General features: G+C 43.4%; 1 protein-coding gene across 2 annotated transcripts; it reads left to right on the plus strand.

Moving 5' to 3' along the window:
* LOC139666070 (USP6 N-terminal-like protein) lies at positions 1-26,271 on the plus strand. 2 transcript variants are annotated; one of them, XM_071545165.1, is made up of 14 exons: positions 1-216; positions 14,595-14,668; positions 15,539-15,624; positions 15,815-15,854; positions 15,973-16,053; positions 16,413-16,520; positions 16,659-16,768; positions 18,680-18,728; positions 20,519-20,639; positions 20,929-21,023; positions 21,277-21,342; positions 21,583-21,682; positions 22,268-22,420; positions 22,631-26,271. In XM_071545165.1, exons 2-14 carry the CDS (start codon positions 14,603-14,605, stop codon positions 24,088-24,090), a joined length of 2,535 nt encoding a protein of 844 aa, XP_071401266.1. In that variant the 5' UTR covers positions 1-216; positions 14,595-14,602; the 3' UTR covers positions 24,091-26,271. The 2 variants fall into 2 exon arrangements, with proteins under 2 accessions (XP_071401266.1, XP_071401267.1); XM_071545166.1 differs by lacking the exon at positions 1-216 and adding an exon at positions 10,657-10,738.
* Positions 26,272-26,326: the final 55 nt, after the last annotated feature.

Below are 26,326 nucleotides of genomic sequence, written 5' to 3' on the forward strand. Positions count from 1 at the left end.
TGCAGCTCGCGGCATGTCTCAGACTCCGATAGAGAGAGTGGGGAGTGAATGTGTCTGACCAGCATCGATTTTTAACTAGCCAGCTGACTGGAAAAAGCCCTCAGCAAACTCACAGTTGTCTGGGTGACAGCTCCCCTGGATAGCGAAGGAGAGAATGAGAATAGTGGATTTTCTTTCTGCTTGTACACCGCAGCAGAAGGGAAGTCACACCAAAAGGTAAGCAGCTACGACAGTTTGCTAGCAAGCTAGCTGACGTCCCCATCCTTTCCTCATTAGTCTCGACACTCTTTCGACTTATTAGCAGTGTAAAACACTAGTCTGTGGGTGGCCACAAAAGGCTTGTCGCCTGTGTCTCTGTGACTGCTCCTTTTGTGTTTGTTACAACTTGCCTAATCCACTACAATAGCAAATCAATAAAAGAAGAGCGCAGTAACAAGATCCCGTCGGCCACCAGTGTTTAGCCATCTAACGAAATATCATCAAATTATTGTATACTTTGCCGTGCTTGCACAGCTGTGAGTACATTGTGCTCCATGGTACACGTGATTGTTGAAAGGGAGAATTATACTTGCTCTGTTTCTGAGAGCATCTACTTATTACTATGGGAGTAAATGAGCAGCCTAGCAAGCCCTCTGTGGTTAGAATCAATCCAATAGTCTAATAGTTAAAGAGCGTTTTAGGGAATTTCTGTTTTTGCCTCACCCTGCACGGGATTTCCTATGCGGTCAGATGGCATGTAACACTGTGTCTAGCATAGTGAGAAAGGTGTATGTGGTGGCGTCTGCCTCATTAACCATTGCAAATTACATTAAATTAGCTGTTGTTTGGTTGCGAGAAGTGTCTGCTCATAAAGGCTAGTCCCGTCCGTTTTCAGTCTCTATACTGCACTGAAGTTTCGCACAGGAAGCATTAGTGGTTTCCCAAAAGGTTAACACTACTTCCCCCTCTTGCATTTAGTGAATTAAGTTTCCTTCAACCAGAACTATACCACTGGTCAAGGTTGTCCTTTTTAATTAATTTGTCTAAAGTGTAAATGTTAACATCTTGAACGTATCTCAACAGGAACCATAGTTTTGCTGGAAGTAATTGAGCAAGAGCATTTAATTCTATCAGTGTGAAAAATATATGTTCTTGTTATGAGAGCCAGGATCCTCCCCTACTAGCCCCCTACACACACACACACACACACACACACACACACACACACACACACACACACCAACCACAGATGCTCCAGTATCCAGAAGTAGGCCAGTAACTGGTCTGCATGTCATGCCATGCCATGCGTGGTCCCCTTTGGAAGGTTAACTGGGCGTCTCACTGGCTCACTTCATATTTATGGAGTGGGGGAGGTTACAAATTGTGTGTTTGAGTGAGAGACCTCTAACAGGATCTAGCTCTCATCATATCCTCTGACTGTCTGGTGTCCATTGTTTTACTGTCATTTGCCACCTCATTGTGTTTTTTGTGTTTCAATGCAATGTAGCAGTCTGGAGCGTTAATGGAGGTGAGTCAGAGCGTACTACATTATTGTATGAGTAGAGAGTGGAGTATGAGTATTGTATCCAGTCATTGTTTACCCAATTTTGGAAGTGCTGCCTACTCACTCTTTTTCAGCAGTTGTATTGTACTACATTCTTGTTTGTGGAGGCATTGCAAGTTACTGGAGACAGATCTTTCATCAGGTTTTGTGACTGGGTGTAATTGTTAGAATTGCACAGCAGTGTTTAATTGTTACAATCTGTACTCAATAACCTGGATCTGCAGACTACCATCCAAGAAGATTCTCATGACAATGACAGTATCTCAGCATAGTGATTTCCATTTTTGTTAAAGACCTAGGAAACTATGGTCACAAGCCTATAGCCTAGCTAGACCTAAAGTTTTTCTTTACTATGTTTGGCCTTAGTGTAGACCTACAGCTGTTCACTTTCTGTGACACTTGACTGTTCTTGCAGCTTGAGGAGGAAGCCCCACATCAGAAATGTGACTGCACTGTTCCCATGCTGTCGCTAGCTGTGTAAAGTGTGAGCCACCCCACACGTACACCTAATTTCTTTCTCATCTCAGTTTTATTTTCATCATGTATGTGCATCTTCTCTCTGTCAGTGTCCTCACTGAGGCAGTCTTCTCATTGCATAGTGTTGTTTCTATTCAAACCAAGAGTCTTTTCAGATGAGAGAAACTATTGAGATAAAACCCCACTAATGGTACAAGATGCCTTTTGGCACAGATCAAAACATTGTTCAAAATCGTTTGTCAGATATACAGATACTATGTCCTCTCATTTGCATGCATTGGATTAGTGTTTTTAATGGGTAGAGGCATATTGCTTGTTCTTATTAAGGTATGTTGCCTGCAGTTTCATCATCTTTTCTTTTCTAGACTAAGTATGGTCTTCTTAATCTATATGCTTTCAGAATCACCAACTCAAGGAAAAGCCCCAATGTGGTGCTGTGCAGGATAGGCTAGCTCTTTTAAAAGCTGGATCTAGCTACAGTTTGGCATTCAGAAAAGGGTGCGAACTAGACTTGTATTTATGGAAAGCTCACAGAGGCTTGAATGTGCTTTATAAACAATGAGCTTATTACCCCCCTAATGCCAACAGAACGTGAGCCACGTGTATGGCAGAGCATGGGGGCCCTTCTGTTGTTGTCATGCCTGTGGATGGGTTGCCTCAGTCACCATCACTAGCCTTTTTAAGTATATCCAAAGGCAGTGATTACTTTGTGTTTTGTTTTTTTTGTTTTGCTGTAAAATATCTAACTTAGAGGTATCAGAGGGTGTTGAAGTAGATTATTCCTGGATAAAAGGGAAAACACAGCATTGAAAATAATCAGTTCAGGCAGGATTAGGTAAACAGAACTGTTGTCTTTTATGTAGCCTGCTCCACTGATGAAAAACATATACGTTTTGGGTTCTAACAATGGCAGCCCTTATGAACTCAGCTGTAACTAACCAAATGTTGATGTTTTACTCTGAGACATTACTGAACGGCTAGCTATCGTTCTGTCACAATTCTCTGCAGTCAGTAGCTAGTAGTTCTTTGTATTCACAAGCTGAAGATATTCTGCGCTCTGATAATATTATTTCACTGAAGAGGCATAAATGGCCCTTTTGTGTGCCTGAATGGCTGCCTCATGAGGGACGTCAAAGGCCCAATGCTGGGTGTCACAAAACGCACCAGATAGTGAAGCCAAAAAGAAGACAGAGAGGCTTTAGGCCTGCTGTGTGACTCTCAAACAACATGTCTTTTCAGATTTCTGTTCAGGGGACTTGGTCAAGCATAGTCTATGTCAAATTTAGCACATCAGAAGAATTTCTCAAGCAGTTTCAGGTCACTGACTCATATAGAGGAACACATTTGTAAAATATCTGCCATAGAGTAGATGCATCGATTGTAAGTTTGATGTTGTGGTCTAAAAGTGACATTGTAGGCTAGAGGACCAGATAATGAATATAGGCTATGTGATGTTGTTTGTGCACATTTGTTGTGTGTGGAAGGTGATTAGTATTGCCACACAAAGTGAAATTGTACAGCACTGTCGTGTGTAGGTTATCTGAATTTGGTCTGGTTAGTGTGCCTCTGCCAGAAGCCTGTATGACATTTGTACGCGCTTGATTTGCCAGACTTGTCTGCAAATTAGCCAAGCCTATTCCCCACACTCTGTTAGTGAAATGGAGGTCAGACTACTGCTGTAAATAGATTGTCAGTCAGGCTGAAAACTGCTAGACCACTAACTGAAGTGATGAGTGATAGCTCACTGGGATAATAGCCTAAATAGTGTAGTTGTTTTGCTTTGGGCACTTGTACAAGAGGCTAAATTAGGCTTTCTTGGAATTTCCCTTCTACCATGATTGTCCCTAGTTCATGTCTTTCTTAGATGTCTCTTCAAATTTGAGTTTGCTCCAAATACTTAACCCCCCCTCCTCTGTTGTTGAATCATGGTGAAATTATAGTTTTCTGCCAATGTAAGGCTGTTCTCCTTCCATGTTTCATAATCCTCTGTTACTGTACTTTCCTGCAAACTAAATTTTAGCATGACAACCAGCTGAATAACCAAATAAGCAGTGGAGTGCGGATCAGTGAACCTAGCAGTCTTTCTGCTGAGCTTTTGGTTCAAGGCCAGCTCACTTTGGTCCTGGTCCTTTCTCCCTGGGTAACATGTGCTCTGTGCTTTCTCCTTGTTGCATTATTTAATCTGTTTGGCATTACAAGAGACCAGCAGTGCACTGTGTGGTGTGATGAGGGCATTGTAGTGGTCTCCAAACAGTGTATGTTGTAGCAGATGTCATTTTGGTGTGGGTGACTTCTTGATGACCGGAGTACTTCCACCGAGGTGATGTGGTGAAGGTTTGGTATTCAGATGTGGAAAGGCATGAGCTGTCATGAGAATAGTTTTGAAAACAGTTCAATGGAAGATGAAAATTACAGCATGACAATCGTCATGGGGTTGCCTTACTTCCCTCAGCAATCACTTTGGCCTAGTTGTTATGTGTAGTGTGTGTTGTCCTAGAGTATTTCCTTATCAGGTATTAATGACTGTTCAACTTCACATTCCAAAAAGGATTTACAAAGCCTCTATTCTCAGTTATTTAAACTCTGTATGAGAGTTTTCCTCTGGCTTTATTGTTAGATGCTAGTATTATGACTCCATCCATGTCAGGAAGAGGATCCATTTATGAGAATGTGGCTTTCTCAGCGGGGTCCTGTGGTTCAGTGTTTATGAATACTTTTCCCTTGACATTCCTGTCCTCCCCTACCACCCCTTCAAAATGTGCTGCCACTCTGGGAAACAAGGCCTCTCTCTGGCTGGCCCGCCACTGCTGCATCTAAAAGATTGTGCTGTCATTGTTATATTTAGACATTTTTCCCCCCTAGGTAGTGGAGAGTCAAAGGCAAGGACCGGAGACTCTGGTGCTAGGTTCTCAGGCTGGGTCAGTTGCATGAGGAGGGGGGGGGGGGCATCTTGTTATTTCCTATTTTTAAGATAGGGGAGGAGGTGAGGTAGTTTTGGAATATGGGATGATGAGTGTTAGTGGTGAGTTTCTACTGCCTGTGTCCTCAGCTTTGGGAAAACGATAAGGCAGAGTGACAGTGGCGGTACAGAGCAAAGCTGCATAGAAAAGCCTCTTGGGGACAACAGGCTATTCTGAGCCTTGTGCTTTCCCCCAGTCCCTGTGTTCTGGATGTTTCGCCCCTGGGTCACACAGTCTCTGTGTTGCTGCTATTTTCAACACATAAACACAAACCAACACATAAACACAAACACTACAGCCATACAAGAGAAACAGAGGGGGACAGAGGAAAGAGAGGCACAGACGGCAACAAAGGCAAGGAATTTCTTGCTAAGGAGACTTAGTGGCTGGCCATCAAGGCGACACACAGAGCAGTGATATATTTTCACATTGGCCTAATTTGATATCATTCTGCTCCCTATTCATCAGTTAATTTCCTAGTTTGTATGGCCTCAGCAGTGGCCTCAACCCAGTCAAGAGTGGATTAAATTACACACTGTTGTCATGTTTTGTTCTTCTTAGTCAATGACCACTTAGTGCAAGCCCTGAGAGGAAGCACTGGAGCAAGGGTAAACAATTGGCTATTGTCCACACCTGCAGAACACATGTTAGCATGGGGCTTTGACATTTGCATCATTGTTATGTTATGGCTCTGGAGGGCACAGTGGGAATTGAAGCGTCTGGGGTTTATGCTTCGAGTTCAGCGATTGGTCATTGAGTGCAACATGTTTGAAGATGGCAAACACACAAGGCAGAGATTAGGCCTTTGCCTTGATCCCCCCCTCTTCCCCTCTTCCCCAGTATTAGAAAGCTTGTCTATACCACTCACTCATAGTTGCGTCTAAATCACTATTGCTGGATCCAGAGCCTCAAACCTCTAGTGATCAAGTTTGGGCAACTTCACTGTATCTCTGAAGTCCCATCTGGATTCCATACCTTCCCTTAAAGAATGGGACGGCTGTTAAACATCCCTTACCAGCCGTCTTGGATTTCCTGTGGGGTGACTTACAGTGACATTCCCAGTCTCTGGGGGGCTCCCCTTTTTATAACATGGCTTTGTTTTCAACTGCCAGACCAACGTTGTATTGAGAGGAAATTAGGCCTGACAAAAGATCTGTTGAGGGCGAACTTGACTGAAGTCTGTGGCAGCAGGAATAATATCCTCTTATCTGAACCTGAAACAGGAGCTACTGTACCATGAGCACAGAAGCTTCCCTGTCTGTCTGGAGCAGAAGGAGATCTGGAACTCAAGTGAGAAATTCCTAATGTATTTTCACATCTACACTGCCCCTGCTGTAAATGGGGTAACAACCTCCAAAGCTATATCTACCTCTGTCTATCTCTCTGTCTGCATTCTTTCATTTACTGCCTCTTTTGGACACGTGCATGCTTGCATACACGCACTGTGTGTCTGACACCCATTAAAAACTGGAGCTCTGTAGCCATCTGGGACTTCCACACTTTTTCATGTGAAAATTAGAGCCATGTGGTCGCTTGTTAGGCTCCTTCCTTTGCTGAACTGGAATGATATGCTTGTTCATCTCAACCATCACCATAGGCCTGCAGCATCAAGGTCATGTAATGACAGGGATGATAATAATATAAATAGACTACATTTCAAGGCATTAATTTTAAAGATTATTGTTGTAAATTGTATTAGTAATGACTGCAGTAATTACTCAAATGCTTAGCTTGTGCTTATTCCCATGCTTTGAATCCTGTAGTCATGAGTTCTTGTAGAAAACCACCATAAATGCAAAAGTAGTAAATTTAGCATGTGATATTATATCTTAGGAGTCATATACAGTTGCTGTATTACTGAGCATTGCAACCACATTCAGAAAAGTGGATCTCATGGAAACTTGTCATACTGGAGACAGACGGACAGAGAATGAGAGGGGCAGCAGAATGATGTATTGAGTGGGGATAGATATATCATGTCACCCTAACCGTTTCAATGATATTTTGTGTATAGAATATGGTACTAGGTGAAACATGCAAACGAGAGACAAGCAGATTTAGACTTTTTTTTTTTTCTTTTTTTTCTCACATCATCTGCCATGTGTCGGCGCCTGAGAATAACATGAAGTTTCAGCTAATATTAGGCTATAGTTAACATCCAGACAGGAGAGTAATAGAAGGAAAACTTTGCAGAAGTTTCAACATTACTGCTTTCTATAGAGCCAGCATAACAGGCAGCCAGTCAGGAGATCTGTTTGATACAGAGAAGGTTTGAAAACAGGCAAAGATACACAGGTTTATAATAAAGATGATGATAATACAGATGACACTGGGAACAGTAAGGGAGTGTGCTGTATGAGGTTGGCAGGGTTGAATGAGGGCAAGGCCCAAGCTTGTCCGACTGCAGAGCCAGGTTGGCTGACCATCCGGCGTCGACTAATCATCCAGTGGCATAAGAGATAGAAGTAAACATCTGTCGTCTTCTCCCTCGTCACGCAATCAGCCGTTTGTGGAGATGGTTTGTGTGTTTGTGTGTGTGTGTGTGTGTGTGTTTGTTTGCTTGTCAGCCATGAAGGATGAGTCGGTACTCTACTAAAAAGTTGATCATGGTCAAATCTCAGTGTTGGATATATCTGTGCCTTGGGGTTGCAGCTGAATCTTCCTAGAAAGTCTCTGTTTTGGTTTGTGTTTTCTCTTAACAACAGCAAGTAACACATTGGTAGGGTGAGGTGATCGGATGAACTCTCAGAGCACAGTGCCTACTCAGCTTGCCTCTGCCCAATAACACTCACGCTGGTATAACCTTTACACACCCTGATCTAGTGTACCGATGTCAGCTCAGGAAGTCAGCGCACTGAGATAGATACACACACACACACAAAAACAAACAAGACTGCATCCACACCTGACATGACCCGCTTCATCATACACTGTAGCCTACAGCCAGTATTTCTCTCCAGTCGCCTACTGCCAGACTCTTTCTAATCTCAGCCTTTCATTATCACTCCGCTCTGGTCTAATCCTCTGTTTTAAATCTGACTGCTACTCAGATTAAGATTAATTATAGACCAAAAGAGAGATGATCATGGATCAAGGAAAAGTAATAAGAAAAGAAATAAGATGTCTGAAGTCTCTGTTGTGCAAAAATGGACTTGTGAAAAGTGGACCAATGAAGTAGGCTAAAAAAATTAACAAAACACATTTTTGGGGAAGAAAAACAGGTCTGCTGTTTTTTCATATTGTTTGGTATAAGAATGTTCTTTGTAGAATGTTGAAAGAGTTTGCTAGTTTGGAGCGTTCAGGATGCAGCCAGAAGTCCTGCTTCAGTGCCTTGCTCAAGGACACTTTGACAAGGATGGACTGTGGCTGTTGCAGGAATCAAACCTGTGACTAAACTTGGAAAGGCTTCTCCAACATCCAGCCAGACCCCCATTAATACTTCTCTGTATGCTAACAGTACATTTATATTTCATGTATCAATTTAACATAATCTCACTTAGATTTAATGTCATCAGATGACATTTCTGTATGAATCACTGCTAGTGTATAGCGTTGACATTGCAGGCAGATCTGAATCTCTCTGTTTTTTACATCTCATTCTTCTCTTTCCTCAGTCTGTTGCACCATTGTTTACTTCCTGCCAAAACCCAACACAGGGTAACATGGCCTGCCTGGGTACGCATGCAGAGATGGACATACAATCTTGCTTTCCAATAAGCCTCTGTGATAAAACTACTAATCCTACTAGTCCTACTAATGCTACGTGATCAAAGGCTGATTATTCATGAGTTATACCCACGATACAGGAAGGGTAACAAGGGCCCCTGAGGGACCTACAGTCCCTTGGGGGCATCTGGCTCATACTGTGGCTGAACATTGCCAGGAGTAGGAAATTTTGGTGATAAATCAGTGAGACAAGATCTAGTTGCTGCATCTCCTGTATGTTTAAAACCATGTAATTAGCTAGATGTGACTCAGAATGCTTTGCGTGCTGTCTGTGGTTATGACAGTAGATTGAGAGCTTATATATGCAGCTAGATTTAGAGCTCTATGTCATAACAGGAAATGATGTCATCTAGGCCCCAGGCTTGCAGTCTCACATCCTGCAAGCAACCAGGTTATCAAAATGTGGCCATACAGGGAAGTGTTTTTTTCCCCCTAGAGTTTCTTCTGTCTCCTGTAGCACTCCCCTCCAACTACTGTCATGCTGCCCCACCTACCACTTTCTCACTGCTTCACTCGTCCTGTGCTTTCACACATCCCACAAAATGTAGATTAAGTATTAGCCTATTCTTTCTGTAAAAAATGTGAATACCTAATACTGTGCCCCTCCACTTAATCCCCAGCTCACACTTTCACACTGTATCATACCTCTCTCTCTCTCTCTCTCTCTCTCTCTCTCTCTCTCTCTCTCTCTCTCTCTCTCTCTCTCTCTCTCTCTCTCTCTCTCTCTCTCTCTCTCTCTCTCTCTCCGTTCCCCCTGCTCCTTCCAGGTGGGATGCTTTACTGTATTAACGATGTGATCTCTCTCCCACTCAGTGACCTTCTCTGCTGCTGATTCAGTTTTTCCCCCCAGCTTCCATCTGTTTGACACACTGTTCCCCACCACAACTAGCCACCTTTCTAGCCACCACTTGAAAAGAGCCATTCAAAGTAAATTTCTTTGAACCGACCATGAGACGTCATGCTTTGACTAAACCTCAATCGAGGAGGGCCTCAGCTGTGTTAGTGAGTCACTGGCAAAATAAGAACAGTGTTAATGTGACCTGCCCACCCTGCGGTATTACTCATGGCATTCTTGCTGACTACAAATGCCTAGTCTGGAAAATTTTAGCCTTTTTCGGACAGAAATCCTTTTCCTTGGTTGCACGAAGACCCATCTTTTGCTTATGTCCCATATATTAGGGTTAGACACCACAGTCCTCGTTGAGCCTGCTGTTAAAGGAGTGGCAGTGACTGGTTTCCTTCTCTTCCTGACCGCCACACAATATTATCAGCAGTCTGGAGGCTCAACACAGGAAGCAAGCAGCGGGAACCTAAAGATGAAGCATAGCAGATCTTTTACACTGATTGACTTACTTGCCATGATAAAAACAGCTCATAACCCCCAGTCTGGAACCAGAATAATGTGTCTCACAGTTTTGCTTCACGATGGGCCTTGAAGTTAGTCATTCTTGTCTTGACAATTTCTGCCAGTTTCTGTAAGACAGACTGTGTACCCACGTCTTGACTTGTATGAGATCATCCAGCTGTGAAATGAGATGTGTTGCCAGGGATAGAGTGTTGTTGATGATCAATAGTCTAAACACAGCCTGATTGCTGTTTCTGTCTGGATCTGTTGCCATTGTTAATGTTTTGTCTGCTTTGTCCTCATTAAAGCTAAAGTTCAGTCTTTTTAGCCTTGACATCCTAGCCTTTTAAATACATCCTGCATATATGTCAGGCAGTTTTCCCTGAGCCTATGATATAGGCGAGGTTAGGGCAGGGTTAATAGCTCCACCTCGCCGACAGCCTACTCAACTGTTCAGGAGAATTTGCTGACGCCTCCAAAAACCTAAAATAGTGCGACCTGAAATGGAGGAGAAAGGGGAAGTTGACAAAATGAAAGGACAGAAAAGAACAGCCAGCGTCCATTTGTTTAATGGTTCTGTTTCACTGCCCACCTGTTAGAGAAGAGAAGGGGAGAGAGGAAGTTCAGCTGTTGTTTTGATGGAGGAGACTAAACTGCTGAGGCTGTGTATGGATTTTGGGAGATAAGGTAGGCTATATGGTTGAGGGCTTGAGTACCTGATGAAAGGCAAATGACTTACTAAGGCTACACTGTTTTTTAATGATAATATAATAAAAATTTAATGAATATTTTAGAAGCTAGGAGAGGCAAAAGCAATCAAGGAATCAGGTGCTGGTTTTCTGTCCAACGGACGGTGTAAAGACCAGGCCCTTAAGCTTAAGATAGATGAATAGGTCAACAGAACAGATCTAGGATATACAGTGATGTAGTGGTATATAAAAAGGTGGGCAAACTATGTCCCCCAGTCTGTGATCATAATAAGGCAACCACCAATATAAACAACTATGAATTATACATTCAGAAAAGCATAATTTGTTTTTTTTCTTTAAAAGAAACCCTATCTTCATGTAACTTTAGATTTTTATACTACTTACCATGATGTATACTATATGTTATTAAGATTTATGTCAGTCTAAAGCTGGATAAACTGTAAATAAAAAGGTGAATTTAGGTGGGTTTATCCTCCACTACATTCCTGGATGTTACATTAACTTATGAACTGGTCTCAGATAACCACCCCTGCTGTAATATTGTGTAACTTTGAGGTGTGAGGAGAGTAGAGTATGACTTGCCACTAGAGGCTATAGTAAGGTTTGGTTGGGGTCTGTAGGGGAAACTTAGAGGGTCTTTGTTTGAAGGGGCAGGTGCCTCCACACCTGTTGTTGGCAAGGCATGCCAGACATACTGAACACCGCCTGAGCCCTCAGCTGGCCACACATGCTGTCAAGCATCAGTGAAAGCATCCCTTGCTGTCACACCGCATTTGAAGCAATGAGCTGGTCTGTGTAGGTTTCCCTATAGTGTCACCTTACCTGACAAAAGATAGACCAGTGTACTTTAGAGAGGGCTCAGGGGTCACTGAACTGAGTTCCATAGTAATTCAAATGTGATTTCGGACTTAGCCTATACAATGAAGTTTGTCATATCTCTGTCCAATGATGCCATCCTACTCACCGCTTTGGTATGCATCACACAATAGCAGAGTGGTATTTAACCTTGATACTGTAAAGTCCACATACAAAGGGTGTGACTAGCTAGTTTATGAAGCAAGTCTTACACCAGAGTCCAGGGTGCCTGCCAGGCATAGCCAGCATATTCTTCATATCCAAACAGCATTCTGAGATGCTGATCTGGCATACGAGTGGTGAGGCTGTTGTCTCTCTCGGGTGGCTCCTCAGCCCTGACAACTGCTGAGCAGCCGAGCCAGGCTGCCAGAGCACATCAGGCCAGCGAAGGCTAGCGGCAGGCTTAGAGTGGACGACCGGGGTGAGGCAGGGGTGACACTGTGAGAGGGAGGGAGTGGGAGGAGGCCCTCGGAGCAGCTGAGCTCTGGTCCCGCCAAGGGCTCCGGCCTCCATCGTCCAGCCTTTTCCCACGGGCTGGGGCCAGTCTGTCACTTTCATGTGACAGACTGCTGAGAGTGAGCACTGATGCCCCTGCATGTGCATGCAGACATAGGCAAAAAATTATACACATGCACACATACTAGAAACATAAATTTCCATGACTGTGAGTCTGTTACACACTTCATATCCCCCGGTCCTGACCCACTAGCCTGCTGTAGTCTCAACCCTCTGCTTGTGATTAACCCTCAATTCAATTAGCCCAGGAATAGCACACAGAGTCTCAGGCCCATGTATCAAAATGTTTGCTTGAACAATTATTGAGCTGACTAGTCTGCACAATCTACCCTACTTGCTTTAGGTCTTGGTCAAGTACTATAACCCCATGTTCATATTTAGACTCAAGTTTTTCTCCAAGCTCATAAAAAATCTATTTCTGTCTTTTCCTAGCATTACAATGTCAGTTCACTTTTTCCAAAGTTTCTAAGACTGGTTCTTCATCAGTGATAGATCTGTGTAACACACACTAGAGGATTATCAGACACCATACTAGTCCATCCCGACATCCAGTGGAAACTCCCAATTGGTCGCAAGCAATGTGGTCTGCACAGATTATCTGGTAGTGTGAGGGGTTTAAGCCTACACATCCAGTCTTAACCATCCCAATCGACTCTCTGAGCCGCGCCGATCACATCAAACTTGTTTGATATAACAACCTTACATCTGGATGGGTCCTGAAGTGTGTGTCCTGAAGGTAATGCTAGCCTAACTAGCATTACCTTTTTTCTGATGGAGCCTACTCACCTCCAGCTCCTGTTGAAAAGTGTACAGCCCATGTTTACTGCATCGACAACCCAAACCCAAATGTTTTTTTTTCAGTGCATATTGATGCATGTTGCATTAATGTCAATACACTTATTAGAGGTTCTGAGGTCAGCGACATTTCAGGAGTCAGCAGGATAATTTTATATATCGTTAAGTGTGTGATGCTCGGTCTTTGCCCAGTCTTTTAGTGTAGCATATTTATGACTGAAAGACAAAAGAAACAGTGAAATAAGTTATGTGTGTGATTAGGTATGTTTTCAAAATCGTTTAGAATTAAGTCTTCTAGTTTTGTCCCCAGCCTTAGAGACCCTACATAACCTGAGTATGCAGGGCCTTACCCTGGTTTCTCATGACTCACAGTTCTGTTTTCTCATGCATAGTGCTATTCTCGGTGCTCTATTCTTATAATACGCAATGGGGATTCATATGTTATAGTCTCAAATATAATTTAATCTCTCAAAACCACAGTCACTGTTAGCTCAGTAACCATTCTACATCTGTCCACTTGGTATACCATTTGAGATTTTACAAAAGCTTTACAACTAGGCCTAAATCATGCATACGTTTGCATAGCTCACTTCTGAAGGACCTGCCTAATTGTGATATGTAAAATTATAATGTTATTTAATTAAATAATGTTCTTCTTTTCTTTTAATGTGGCTGCATTAATGTTAAACTAAGCTTCAGCTGTAAAAGACACTATCCAAAGTGATGTAGGCCTTTTGAACCTGTTGAATTGTACACAGTACTACTCCATTAGCTAAAGTTCTGGCTTTTGCATATGATGTTTCAAATTGTTAGTGCTGCCACTGGGTTTGGTGATGGATAGTGTTTGTGCATGGTGTTATAGGGCAGCAAGTTGATGCGATGAGAAATGCGGAAAGAAGCTACAGCATGTTTTGTGGTCTGTTTTTTTTTTGTCAAGGTTTGAGTTGGCCGTGGTTTCACCACCTCATGTGATCTCTGTTCTGTGGCCTGCGCAGAAGTCCTGTTGTTAGGGTAGATGCAATGAACAACTCTCAAACAAATCTAACCCACCAGCAGGGTGGAGTAATGATATGGCTCCTTGAGCAAGAAGTGTCCTTGAGCAAGACGCTAAACCGCTACCAGCTCCACAGTTTGTTTTGAAGCTCACCCTGCACTCTCACCTCCCTGTTGAGGGAGACAAAACAAAGTATTACATTAGTGTTGTGTGGGGGAGTTGTTTGAGTCCACAAAACAGAGGAGGGCTAGGTAATGTAGGGCAGTGTAGGACAGGACTAGGTTGATAATACAGACAGCACAGACTAGTGGACTAGTTGCGGTATGGGAGTGTGCTGTATGAAGTTAGCAGGGTTGAATGAGGGCAAGGCCCATTGCTTGTCCGACTGCAGAGCCAGGGTGTCTTTTGGCTGATCCACTGCCGACTAATCATCCAGTGGCATAAGAGATGGGACTAAACATCTGTCGTCTTCTCCCTGTAGAGGGGGGCAAGCGAAAATAAAATTTTCCTATGGGGATCAATTAAGTATCACATTAAAACAGAATTAATCTTATTTTATTCTTATGAATAAGTGACTCAATAACTGATCAATAATGACTGAGCCACAATATGTTAAAAAGTTAATATGCTGGCATATTTTCTATGGTTTGGGCTAATTCTTAATACCTTCCAGATTTTGACATGAAGAAGGACATAGAGACATTGATAGCAGAGGAACGGGCTGACATCATCTCTAAATATGACAAGGTAAGTGTGTGTGTGTGTGTGTGTGTGTGTGTGTGTGTGTGTGTGTGTGATAATATCATCACCTAACTCCATTTGATGACATTGGCCTCACTAACCATTGCTTTGTACTCAGGACTGTTCAGATATCCAGAGATGATACATGTGAGGTTGTGTAGCTTATAAATTGATGAATTGCCACAGGACATTTGGAAGAGACTAGACAGCAGAGGATTGCCCTGAGCTGAACAGCTGAGCTCAGGGACAGATTGTACCAAGCCACTATTGCCAAATGTCAGGGAGGGCAGGCAGTTCATGACAGCTCCTGCACGTCTCTCTCACAAAAAGAAAGTAAAAGCTTGATTTGTGCAGCTCTTTTTGAGGTGGCTTAATATCTCCTCAAACAAGGGTAGGCCAGGCATATCTCGCACATCAAAGCAAGTCGATGCCCTGGCGAGTGGTGGCTGAAACCTGTGAACTCAGAATAGATTTGTTACCAACAGGCAGTGGAAATGGAATTACTAGGAATGCTCAATTAATGACACCCATAGCTGCATGCCTGTGACTGAGTTTGTGTGTTTCACCCCTTCACAGATTAGGGTTAAAACACTTTCAAATGCACCCATTAGGAATAAGCAAACTAGAGCACCACATATGAAACTAGTTTTAAAGACTGTAGGGGCAGACGGGCGCAAAAACAACAACTTGACTGTGTGACTGTGTACATTTGTGCCTCATCATGACCATCACAACATTCAAACTGCCGCGTTCATTTATCCTACTTGTTCTGTCTGCATCACCCACTGTTTCATTGTATATTTTCAGTGTATTTTTTAAGTAAACTATGTATTGTGTTTACAGTATTTCCTAATGGGGGTTATATACATGTTTCAGGGCAGGCAGGAGGGCGTCAGCATTGACCCCTGGGAGGATGCTGACTACAGCATCTATAAGGTCACTGACCGCTTTGGCTTCCTGCAGTAAGTTTACCTGACACCTTACTCCTCCACTGGAGATTTAGTGGCTTGAATTCTTGGAGAATACCTTCATTCATAACCTTCATTCATATCTCTCTCTCACATTATGATGATGTGTTACACTACTGTTAAACTTAGATCATTCTCTCACATTTCTTATCATTACATATTTGTTTGTTTATTTCTGCTCCAGTGAGGAAGAGCTGCCAACACCCAGTGCCGTTGAGGAGAAGGTATTAGTTTTTGGGATGTTTTTTTTTTTTTTTCATCCATATTTTGGCATTGCATATGACATTTAAGCTCCATGACATATGCAGGGTGCCTAAATTATGTGTATTTTCCCCTCCCCAGCAAAAGCAGCAGGAGATAGAGCGGGTGGAGAAATGGCTGAAGATGGTGAAGAAGTGGGACAAGTACAGGAATAGTGATAAGGTGCGTAACTTAGTTGTGATTCCCATCATACACCCACACACACACACACATACAGTACATTCTTGTCACCCATACTGTCTCAATTTAGCCCTCGCTTCCCTTTTGTCTATTATTTGATGTAGTATTTCTTTTTCTCATAATTTTCCATTCCCCTTTTAACCACAGCTCCTTCTCTTATTCCTTCCTCCTCTTTGGTCTAGACAGTTGAAACACGTACATAAGTGCTAAAAAAATAAAGCAGCATTTATAAGTGGCCTTCTCTCTCTCCTCTGGTTGGTTGTGTGTGTGTGTGTTTCTTTGTTTTTAAGGGTATACCTATCCATCCATCTGCTCATATGTCTCTGTCCCATGTATTTCAGATGGTGAAGCGTGTGTATAAGGGCATCCCTCTCCAGCTAAGAGGGCAAGCCTGGGCCTTGCTCCTGGACATAGAGAAGGTCAAACAAGACAACGCCGGAAAATATGAGGTTTGATTCTTATAACTGAAGCTCACTATTTAGCAGTCTGAGGTTTCCCTTCAACAATGTGGATACTGTGAAATGATAAATTCTGGCATTTGTCTACAATTTCTAATTATTATTTTTCCCCCGTTCTCTTTCCTCCAGAAAATGAAGCAGCAGGCTCGCAGCTTCTCCACAGAGATCAAGCAAATAGACTTGGACGTCAACAGGACCTTCAGGAACCACATCATGTTCATGGACCGCTTTGGAGTCAAGTGAGTTCCCAGCTTGGGTCAGCAGAAGGCTGTGAATTTTGAATTTGAATAGTAAATGTACATTCAACAACATTCATTACTGTGTCAGGTAATGCCACAGTAATATTAGAACACGTCACATTTGGATTGCGTTAATTGTGACATCTAAATTTGGTTTTAAGTGCATGAGTGATGATTAATAGATCTATAATCATTACTGATGTGATGTGATGATTTCACCATTGCTCCTTTTACACGGTTATGTCACCGCCGCCCTTAAGAATCACAGTAGCAACCCACAGCAAACACACTGCTGGTGTTCCTATGGATCATGTGAATACTCCTCTGACCTTTAGCCACCGTTAAGTAAGTGATATATGGGTTGCTTAGCTTTCATAACGTGTCTTCAACTCATTGGTTTGTTTTGCTTGGGGGGTCTCCAAAGCTCTGGTTGTTTTTTGTTCATCGACCTCTCGTGTTCAGGTCTGCCCTTGCTAAGTCTCCTGCAGGGCGTGAACTCTGGCTCTAACCTCCCAGGACCGTCCATACACACACACACACACACACACACACACACAACCAAAGCAAGAGTGGTTTCCTCCCTCTCAGTGTTCTGTTAGCCTTCCTGTCAGTGAGTGTGGCCCCACAGGAAATGGCACGAGTAACACTGTACATATAAATGCAATGCTCACAGAAAAACACTGTTCACATGCTGTGAGAAAACACATTCATACATATAACGCTAATAGAAAGAAGCAAAAAAAAACGATCAAACATACATGATTTGGCCTCAAGCACACGCACACACTTTAATGTATTATTGCATTTGCACCTAGGTTGGTGATTCTGGTCTTTCACGGGCAGTTTAGCTTTGAGTGTGTGATTGAGTGCTCTCTCTCCATGCCCTTGGTAACATACGTCCCCTTCAATTCAAAGCCTCTGAATCCAAACAGACCTAAACACAGTTCCATCCTGCTTGGCTGCCCACTCCTTCCCTGCTAGTCAACAGCTGTCTTGTTCACACAGACACACTGAGAGCTATTTAAGGCCCCTTTCCTGTCTCTGTCAGTGTCTATAAGGCATGTATTTACTATGTAGGCCTCGGGGGTGGGGGATCTCCTCTAATTGTCTACATTATATCTGTTAATGCCCTGACAAAGCTCACTCAGCTCGGGAGTCCACCCCCCACCCTACCCCTCACCACACACACACACACACACACACACACATACACACACATTGGCTGCCTTGTGTTCACTGTCAGAAACCGCTGAGGCACCAGATTTAATCAGCCGTACAGCACACAACCGTGCATGTCTGCCCACTGCACCGTTATAAGAGTGTTTTAATGCCTGCAAATATGCCATCACACACACTCCCCTGCATGCAACACCCAAACATACACATGGCACATGTTGACATTCACTGCAAGATGTGGAATTATTATTGCACATCCCTGAAATGCTTTAGTGTCACCAGGAGACTAATAGATCACAGGCCTCTGGAAGGTCTGGCATATCCGCTGTCTACACACACACACACACACACACACACACCCTTCATTAATACTTAAACGTTGCTGCGATGGGCAAAGCTGGAGAGCTCAGACAGAGGACCATTCGGTAGAAGTAAAGGATATCCGCACACACACATTAATACATAGGCTAACAGGATGTTGGGACACAGCCTCTCCAGAGCTATTTGCGGCTGTTTTGAATGTAACTGTCTGTGCTAATTGATGGGATTCGTTTAGAGATGAGATGGTTTATGCATGAGTAATCATCGCTCATGTGGCTTTGGGGAATTTTCATCTATTAAACTCCCATACTCTTTCTCTGTTTCAGCTTGCTGTGTTACCTTATTTTCTAAGGAATTGTATCCTTGTTTTTCTAGTTTAAAGCTGAATTGTTGGTGTCTCTATTTTCTCTATAGGCAGCAGGCGCTGTTTCATGTACTAGCAGCCTACTCTGTCTACAACACGGTAAGTGTGTGTGTGTGTGTGTGTGTGTGTGTGTGTGTGTGTGTGTGTGTGTGTGTGTGTGTGTGCGCGTGTGCATATCTAAGTGTGTGTGTTACATAATACAGAGAAGCGCTAGAGTGTGTTGCTTGGCCAAACAGTGGGATGAGAACAGGACAAGCACTCTAAACCCATCCATTCTCATCCTTGTTTAGAGCTTTGGATGAGATCTTTTATTTATGTGGCTCAGCCTGAATGTACAGAAACACAATGTAGCAGTCAGACCAGCAGTAACCCTTTATACTCAGTGTTCAGGTCCTTGAGACGGTTTGTCCCCTTTGATACTAAATTTACTTTAACTAGCTAGGCAAGGTACAATATAATATAGCTATAGTACAGTTCTGGTTTTCTTGACCTCAGAAACACTGTCAGAGAAATGGCAGAGAAATATGACATTTTGTATATCTCAATTCCTCATCCCTCATGACCCCTCAAGCCATTTTCATTGTTATCTCCATCACCACCTTTTATATCGTTAAACTCTGTTCCCTTTATGATGACATTCTGGGCTTATTATCTATTTGGACTGCAGCTGTGGATACTGAGGCCAGCAATGATGATGAGGATGATGACAACGATTCTGTTTTACTGCATCTCTTTTCTGCGAAAACTGCCTCTGTACTTTCTCCACCATAAGCTAGAGTTTGCCTCAGCGGGGTTGACAGGGTTGAGGCTGCTGTGACTGAGCAGGCATTATCTGTGTCAACATGTATTTACTAAAATACCGTAAATCTGTATATGCATCCATACATGCCATCATATTTCTAACATATCTCAATACGTATTTATCAATATTTTTTACAAGGTCAGATTGCTCCCGCCAAGCTCTTCCATATCAGAGCATGTCTCTTCGAGGTAGAGATGGGGAATGGAGAGGATGGAAATATTATCATTACAAGGCTATTATCATTATGTTTCTTAACTTAATACAGACATAAATACAGACCCCATGCTTATGTACTTTGCCCCGCACATACATATACACACACACAAACACAATCCAGTCCTGTTTTTCTGATTTGGGAGTGTAGTTGGTTCCTGTGCGGTAGAGGTGTTTGAGCCAGAGGAAATGGCCATGTGCTGTTCCCCTTTTCCGTTTTCCCCTCTACTCACACTGCTTATCAGAAACTGGGTCAGTAGGAGAGAGAGAGAGAGAAGGAGGGAGGGAGAGAGAGAAAGAGGGAGGGAGAGGGGGGGGAACGGTGTTTGTCCTTCCCCATATGTGATGGTAGAGAAAGAATGTGGAGAATGTCTAGTTTAACCTCATTGTAACCCTAATTAAATTTACTGTTTCCATGAAAGGATACTTGTGAGTGCTCATTCTTAGTTGCGCAATAAATCTGGCTTAATATGGACAAATAGCAAATATGTGTATTTGGGTTTGTGTACACTGTATGCGCCAAGGGTGATTTGTTTAGTGTAGATCATTATGGAGTCAGATTTGGCAGTAATACAAGGTTTAGACATGATAGACATTTGAGAATTTATGTTTTGACTGCAGTAAATTGTTGTACAACCTTTGGTAAATTGAATTAATGACAGTGTAGCAGCACGTAGGCCTATAGCTCCTCTGTGTGCACAGCTTAATCTCATCAGACATCCACTGTCTGCCTTCAGACCACATCAGACATGCAGGTGTCCTCCTCCCCTCGTCTCTGGTCCTGTTTGTGTGCTACATTAAGTTATGAATAATTCCTCTTCATTTGCCCCGTGCTGTTTTAATTGAACCTGTCTGCTCTCCTGTGTTCCCCCAGGAGGTGAGCTACTGCCAGGGGATGAGTCAGATCGCTGCCATCCTGCTCATGTACCTGAACGAGGAAGATGCCTTCTGGGCCCTTTCCCAGCTCCTCACCAACAGCAAGCATGCCATGCACGGTGAGGCAGATGAGGGGAGGGTTGATTAGTGTGGGATGATTTGAAAGACCAGAAAACTTCATGTTAGGATGATATAATACAAATGGGTTAAATTTATATCACATCAGACCATAGCCTTCACTTTAGTGAAAGCAAATTGTTTTTTCTGTCTGTTGTTGAACTGCAAAGGACATCATTAACCTTGTTCTCATGTTTTCTCATGTTGCCCTTGCTCAGCTTATGAATTCAAATGTGTTATTTCTCTACCTGCACCACACACCATTTATGGCATGCTCGTTCACTCTACTAGGGTTCTTCATCCCAGGGTTTCCCAAGCTGCAGCGTTTCCAGGCCCATCATGAGCAGATCCTCTCCAAAATGCTGCCTAAGCTGAAGAAGCACCTGGTGAGATACATCTGCATGACTGATGCTGCTGTCTATGGGATAGGCTTGATTAATTCGTAGAAGGGTGTGGATTGTAGTTGATGTAATCAAGTCATTAATTAATCTCTGTTGCAAAAGGCCACATGTTCAAAATGTTACTGCAATGGAAGAGTCCAAGTGTCAGAACTATTTGGAGAGTGGAGATTTAAAATTGAAAACAGATTATGAAGAGTGACTTCCCATAGAGACCATTTCTCATTAAAAACCCCCACAGGACAAGGAGCAGATGACAACCGGGATTTACACCACCAAATGGTTTCTGCAGTGCTTCATTGACAGAGTGAGTCTCCATTGTATTTCCTCAGCTGCTTTCAGAACATGAATTGCATGACTGTTGGATCTCTGGATCTCCCTTTCCTGTTCATCTGTAGTCCCAGATGTGGTCCTGCATTTAAAATATCAATACATCACGACGCATTTCCCTCTTTTCCTTTGATGCCCAAATAGAAAAACATCTGGGTTGTGTTATTCTGTTTTTTAATGACATTGACTTTGTGCTGCTGTGTGTCTTGTATAACAGACCCCTTTCACCCTCACCCTGCGTTTATGGGACATCTACATATTGGAGGGGGAGAAGATACTGACCGCCATGGCTTACACAACCCTGAAATTACACAAGAGTGAGTATGAGGATGAGGCTGATGACATCATCCTCCATGCCATGCTGTGCCGTGTGCTCTAAATGAGTCAGGGAAACCAGCTTTATGCCCAGATACAGCCATAGCTGCTGTTGCTATACCAGTGAGTATTACCGTGTGGATTACATCGCACACTGCCTCTCGGTTGGCTGCCTCATAAGTGGATGGCTTACATAATGCAAGTGGCCGGTTGCTGTGGAGAAGAATGGAATGCTTACTTTTCATTGGATGCTCGCTCAAGGAGTGCCTCACCAGATTGGTTGATTGCTCTCAAAACAAGTCACTTGATGGGCTGCTTCTTTCGTTGGTATCATAAGTTAATAAATCATAAGTTAAAGTTGATTAAGTAGGAAAGGTTTGGCGCCTCTGTGTTACACCTCCTATTGAAGCACTAAATATGACTGACTTGTTTGTATTTTTCTGGTTCACCTTATCACAGACGTTACCTGACAGCTGTTTCAGCTTTTAACCTCCCGTCCGTTGACCTCTAACCTCACAGATTACTGTCACATCCATCCCATGAGTTAATTGGCCATCCTCTTGTTTGTCTTATGTGTGTCCATTCAGAGCGTCTGCTGAAGTTTCAGTTAGAGGACGTTAGGGAGTTTCTTCAGGAGCATCTGGCTGTGTCTTTCTTCCTGCCTGATGATGTGGTGGTGGAGCAGCTACAGGCTGCCATGTCTGAGCTGCGCAGTAAGAAGCTGGACCTGCCTCCTCCAGGTGGGGACTGTTTGATATAACAATGATGAATTGCCAAGAGGAAGAAATTCTGTTTTGCATCCTGACTAAAAAAAATTTGTTTTATTTTTGTTTCCTCTACTGTCTAGTCCAAAACCACATACTTCAAAACTCAACCCTCTGTTTGATGTACTTCATAGTTTTGGTTTTTCCGTTGTTGATACATCCCCTATCTCCCACTTCTCTTTTTAGCCAAGTCAGAAGAGCTGCCAAAGAAACCTCTGGGTCAAGAGAGACCAGTTCTTCTACTGCCCCTGCAGCCTCCTCTGGAGGCCAAGATGAATCTACAACCCCACAATCAGCCCCATACAGAGGCCCAACAGCCAGACACCATCACCCTAGACCAGACCCCTTCACCTGGGGACCCCCAGGACTCCAGAAACCTCTCTGGGGCACACAACCCTTCTATGCCTTCCCCAGAACCAGTTGTAGTACACACACAAGCACCACCGTCTCCCTGCAGACCACCTCCATTGCCACCAAAAGCAGTGGACAAGCCCCGTTCTGAAGCAGCAGCAGTCAGTAACGTGAAGGAGAGGTTCCCACAGGTTAGCCAGGCTGAGGAGAGGAGAAAAGAGGACACCCAGCCTGGAGACCCAGAGAGCCAGGAGGAGCCTGTGGACTGGCCTCCACCCTATGAGCCCCCGTCTTTGGATGCTCTTGTCATTCAGACTGAGGAAGAGATTCTGGATCTTCCCGATCTACCTCCTCCGCCATTCTGCTACCCTGAGCAGAGCGACCAAACACCCCAGGACACTGAAACACCCTGCCTAGTGGATGGGACTGGCCCAGAGACACAGCAACGCTCACTCTCCCCCTGCTCTGCTCCTTCACTGAGGTTCGAGCGTCCTACTCCGGTGAAGCCATCTCCAAAACGACGCCCAAAACCGCCCACATCCCTTGACCTCATGCAGAAGGAACCTCATTCCTCCAAGCCCGTCCCTCCACATGCTTTCACTTCCTCCGCCTCCAGACTTCCTCCTCCCAAGCCAACCAAGTTCCCAGTCTCTCTCTGTGTCCCGGTGCCTGTGGGAGACAGACGGCCCTCCAACACGTCCCAGTATGACAACCTCTCTGAGGCCGAAGACGAGGACCGCTACCTGGAGAGGCTGATGGACATGGCAGCTACGCTTCCTCACAGCCCAGGGTTGGGCTCCACGCCTGAGGAAATTCCTGGCATGTACGGCAACCCCCCGTCGCATCCCATGGATAGAGACTACGACCCTGCTCTGTACCCCCTCCCTCCACCCGCTGTATTTATCCCACCATCCCCTGCTCTTCCTCGCTCGCTTTGTGCTCTCCCCAGTTTGCCTCAGGAGCCGGAATATGAAGGAGAGGACAGCTGGGTGGAGGACTCCATCATCCCCCCTCCTCCGCCTTGTTTCGCCGACAGACTCGCTCCCTTCCAGTGTAGTTCCCCCAACCATTCAGACACACACAGAGCCACCCCATCCAGCTACTCTCAGCCTTTCTCTAGGGGCCCCAGGGACCATTCTGCCTTCCCAGCCCCACTGTTATACACCGGGTCTCCCCCAGGCCACTCCAGGCCCTCAGGACAGTCACCAGTAGGGGTGCCCTTGGTCCAATCCAGCCCAGATTTTTACAGGATGCACTCAGGGGGACAGCAGCTGCCCAAATCGGTGACTTTTTGAAGTTTCCTATGGCATGGAAATGTTCTAATATGAAAATCCATCTTTTCTATTATGCTGGATTACTATTCAAAGCCAGTTATTAAGTGAAGGAGAAAGGCCTTCGCCATGGCCAGTAGATATTCAATCTGTCAAAGGTTTTTTGTGTGATAGGACTTTTTTCATTGACATGTACAGACTTTTGTGATGCTTGCACCTTTTTTCTAAGGGCAGTTAACTTTTTGTAAGTGTTGACCTTATAGTATTTAAAACTGCTGTCTGTTACTGTTTGCTGCACAAATCGCGAGTATATTAACTCGTCTGCTCTTTTTAGTGTGCGAGACCAGATTTGATTTTCAAGGTGATGGATAGTGTGATACATTCACACAGATGAAGTGAGGTGATCTTAATACCAGCTGAGTGTTTCACTATTGCTTCATCTCTAATCTCTGTTTTTTTTCTCCTGTTACAACAAAGTGTCTTAACCTGATCCCAGTGCACTGAGGGTAGCAACTCTAACTCAAGGGCTTTTGAGGTTGTCATATAAGCTAGTCTTTGTTAAAGCACCCAAAGCCTATACATTTATACCAGTACTGCATTTATGGTGAACTGTGAGCAGGCTCACACATCTTAACACAACAGTATGTGAAAACTCATAAGAAACCTTTAATGCAACACTGTTTCTTTACTGTATCTTTAAGCTGATACTTGATAACATAGGACCACTGTTAGTAAATCGGATTGGCATGCTTGAGGCCAAAGCAGTTTGCATGCAGACTTTTAAGAGTTTGCTGAAGTAGTTACCGTCACCAGCAGGGAAACTTTTGTCTCTCTTTTTATAAAGTCATGGTGCAATAAGTCACTGGTGTAAATACTGAAGCATGGCTGATTCATGTGGAGCCCGGTCCAGTCATTTGTGTTCCACGCAAGCAGCAGTGGGTACTTTGCAGGAATTGGGCTGCTTGTGTTTTTTGTTTTGTTTTTATTCATTTTTTAATACCCTTTGAATTTCCAAGCAGTGGTATCAGTTACATCCATTTGTCTTGACACTTCTGTGACTTCACAGCAATAATGTACTGTATATATTTTATTAGGAATTATGTACATGCATGTATAAAGGCTGAACAAGGTGAAAATGTAAGACTAATATAAGGATTTGATGCATGCAGGATTATTAACAGGATAGACTGAATGCAGACAGGGATGAGAAACATTGTGAGAAATATTTATGAAGAGTAGCTCCATCTAGTGGTCAGAACTGGTACACATTGACAGTATGGATGATTGACGATTGAGTGGAGGTGGAAGTCATTCTTGGCTGAGGTTCTCAAAAGCATTTTAGCACCCATGTCCAGTGATGAGATGCTTTTGGGGAAACTAGCTCTGAACATGATCCACATGCTACCTAAAATGCCTATTTTGACCAAGTGTACACTGTCAGTGCCATTTCTACATCTACACTGACCGGTCAAATGACCAAGTTAGCCAGACTTCAGAGTAAAAGGACAAATGCCATATTACACAGTGCTTATATTACTTTGCCATAGGAAGTCTCTAGATTGTTGCAGACAGGAGAGAGAAGTGAATGAATGGAAGCAAGTTGGATTCATATGCACAGCCATATTTTTGGAGCCATTGTAGCAAAGTTACTGTCAGTTTATCTATAACAAAAATTTAAAAGAGAAATGGAAGTTGAGCCATACTGTACAATACAAGGACCTGTAGTCAGACATGTTTATCTGTTGTTGCTTATTCAATTATATATTACAATATATACTGTGTATGAACATCAGTTTTATGTTGTTGTTTTTGCACTCACCATTACCAAGAGGTTTTGCAATTCTCTTAAAATATTCTGTTCCTTTTCTAATGGAGTTGAAGGCTACTGCCAAAAAAAATGTTTTCATTTTGGGAGTGATATTAACAGATGTTGTAATATGGTTTGTTCATGAACTTTGGTCTGACGGCTGCATAGATTCATGGTCTGTCTTACTCAAGAACTTGGATCTGGGCCTGTATGTAAGCATCTTTGCAGTGCTGGATCAGTATCAACTCATCAAGTCCTACGGTCATGTGACCTTATCACCAGTTCTACATCACTGTTCATATTATAATAATAACTAACATGTGTGTTGTCACTGGTGTGGTTGGGCCTCAGACCAAAGTTCATGAACATGTATGCAACTATTGAGTTTTATAAAGAGATGAACCTTGAGTGTCTGTTGTCTTTCCTCCCCACAGAGACAACAAAACAAATCTA

Source organism: Centroberyx affinis, unplaced genomic scaffold, assembly GCF_046629955.1.
Source record: "Centroberyx affinis isolate AG114_WGS23_722 - 3 ecotype Tasmania unplaced genomic scaffold, CSIRO-AGI_Caff_v1 ptg004786l_1, whole genome shotgun sequence".
Lineage (NCBI taxonomy): Eukaryota > Metazoa > Chordata > Actinopteri > Beryciformes > Berycidae > Centroberyx > Centroberyx affinis.

Bases quoted from the DNA above. Each gene is read 5' to 3' on its own strand.
- LOC139666070 (XM_071545165.1), top strand. From the start codon at position 14,603: ATGAAGAAGGACATAGAGACATTGATAGCAGAGGAACGGGCTGACATC. The intron at 21,024-21,276 runs GTGAGATACATC...AAACCCCCACAG, and splicing joins CTAAGCTGAAGAAGCACCTG to GACAAGGAGCAGATGACAAC. The intron at 21,343-21,582 runs GTGAGTCTCCAT...CTTGTATAACAG, and splicing joins TGCAGTGCTTCATTGACAGA to ACCCCTTTCACCCTCACCCT.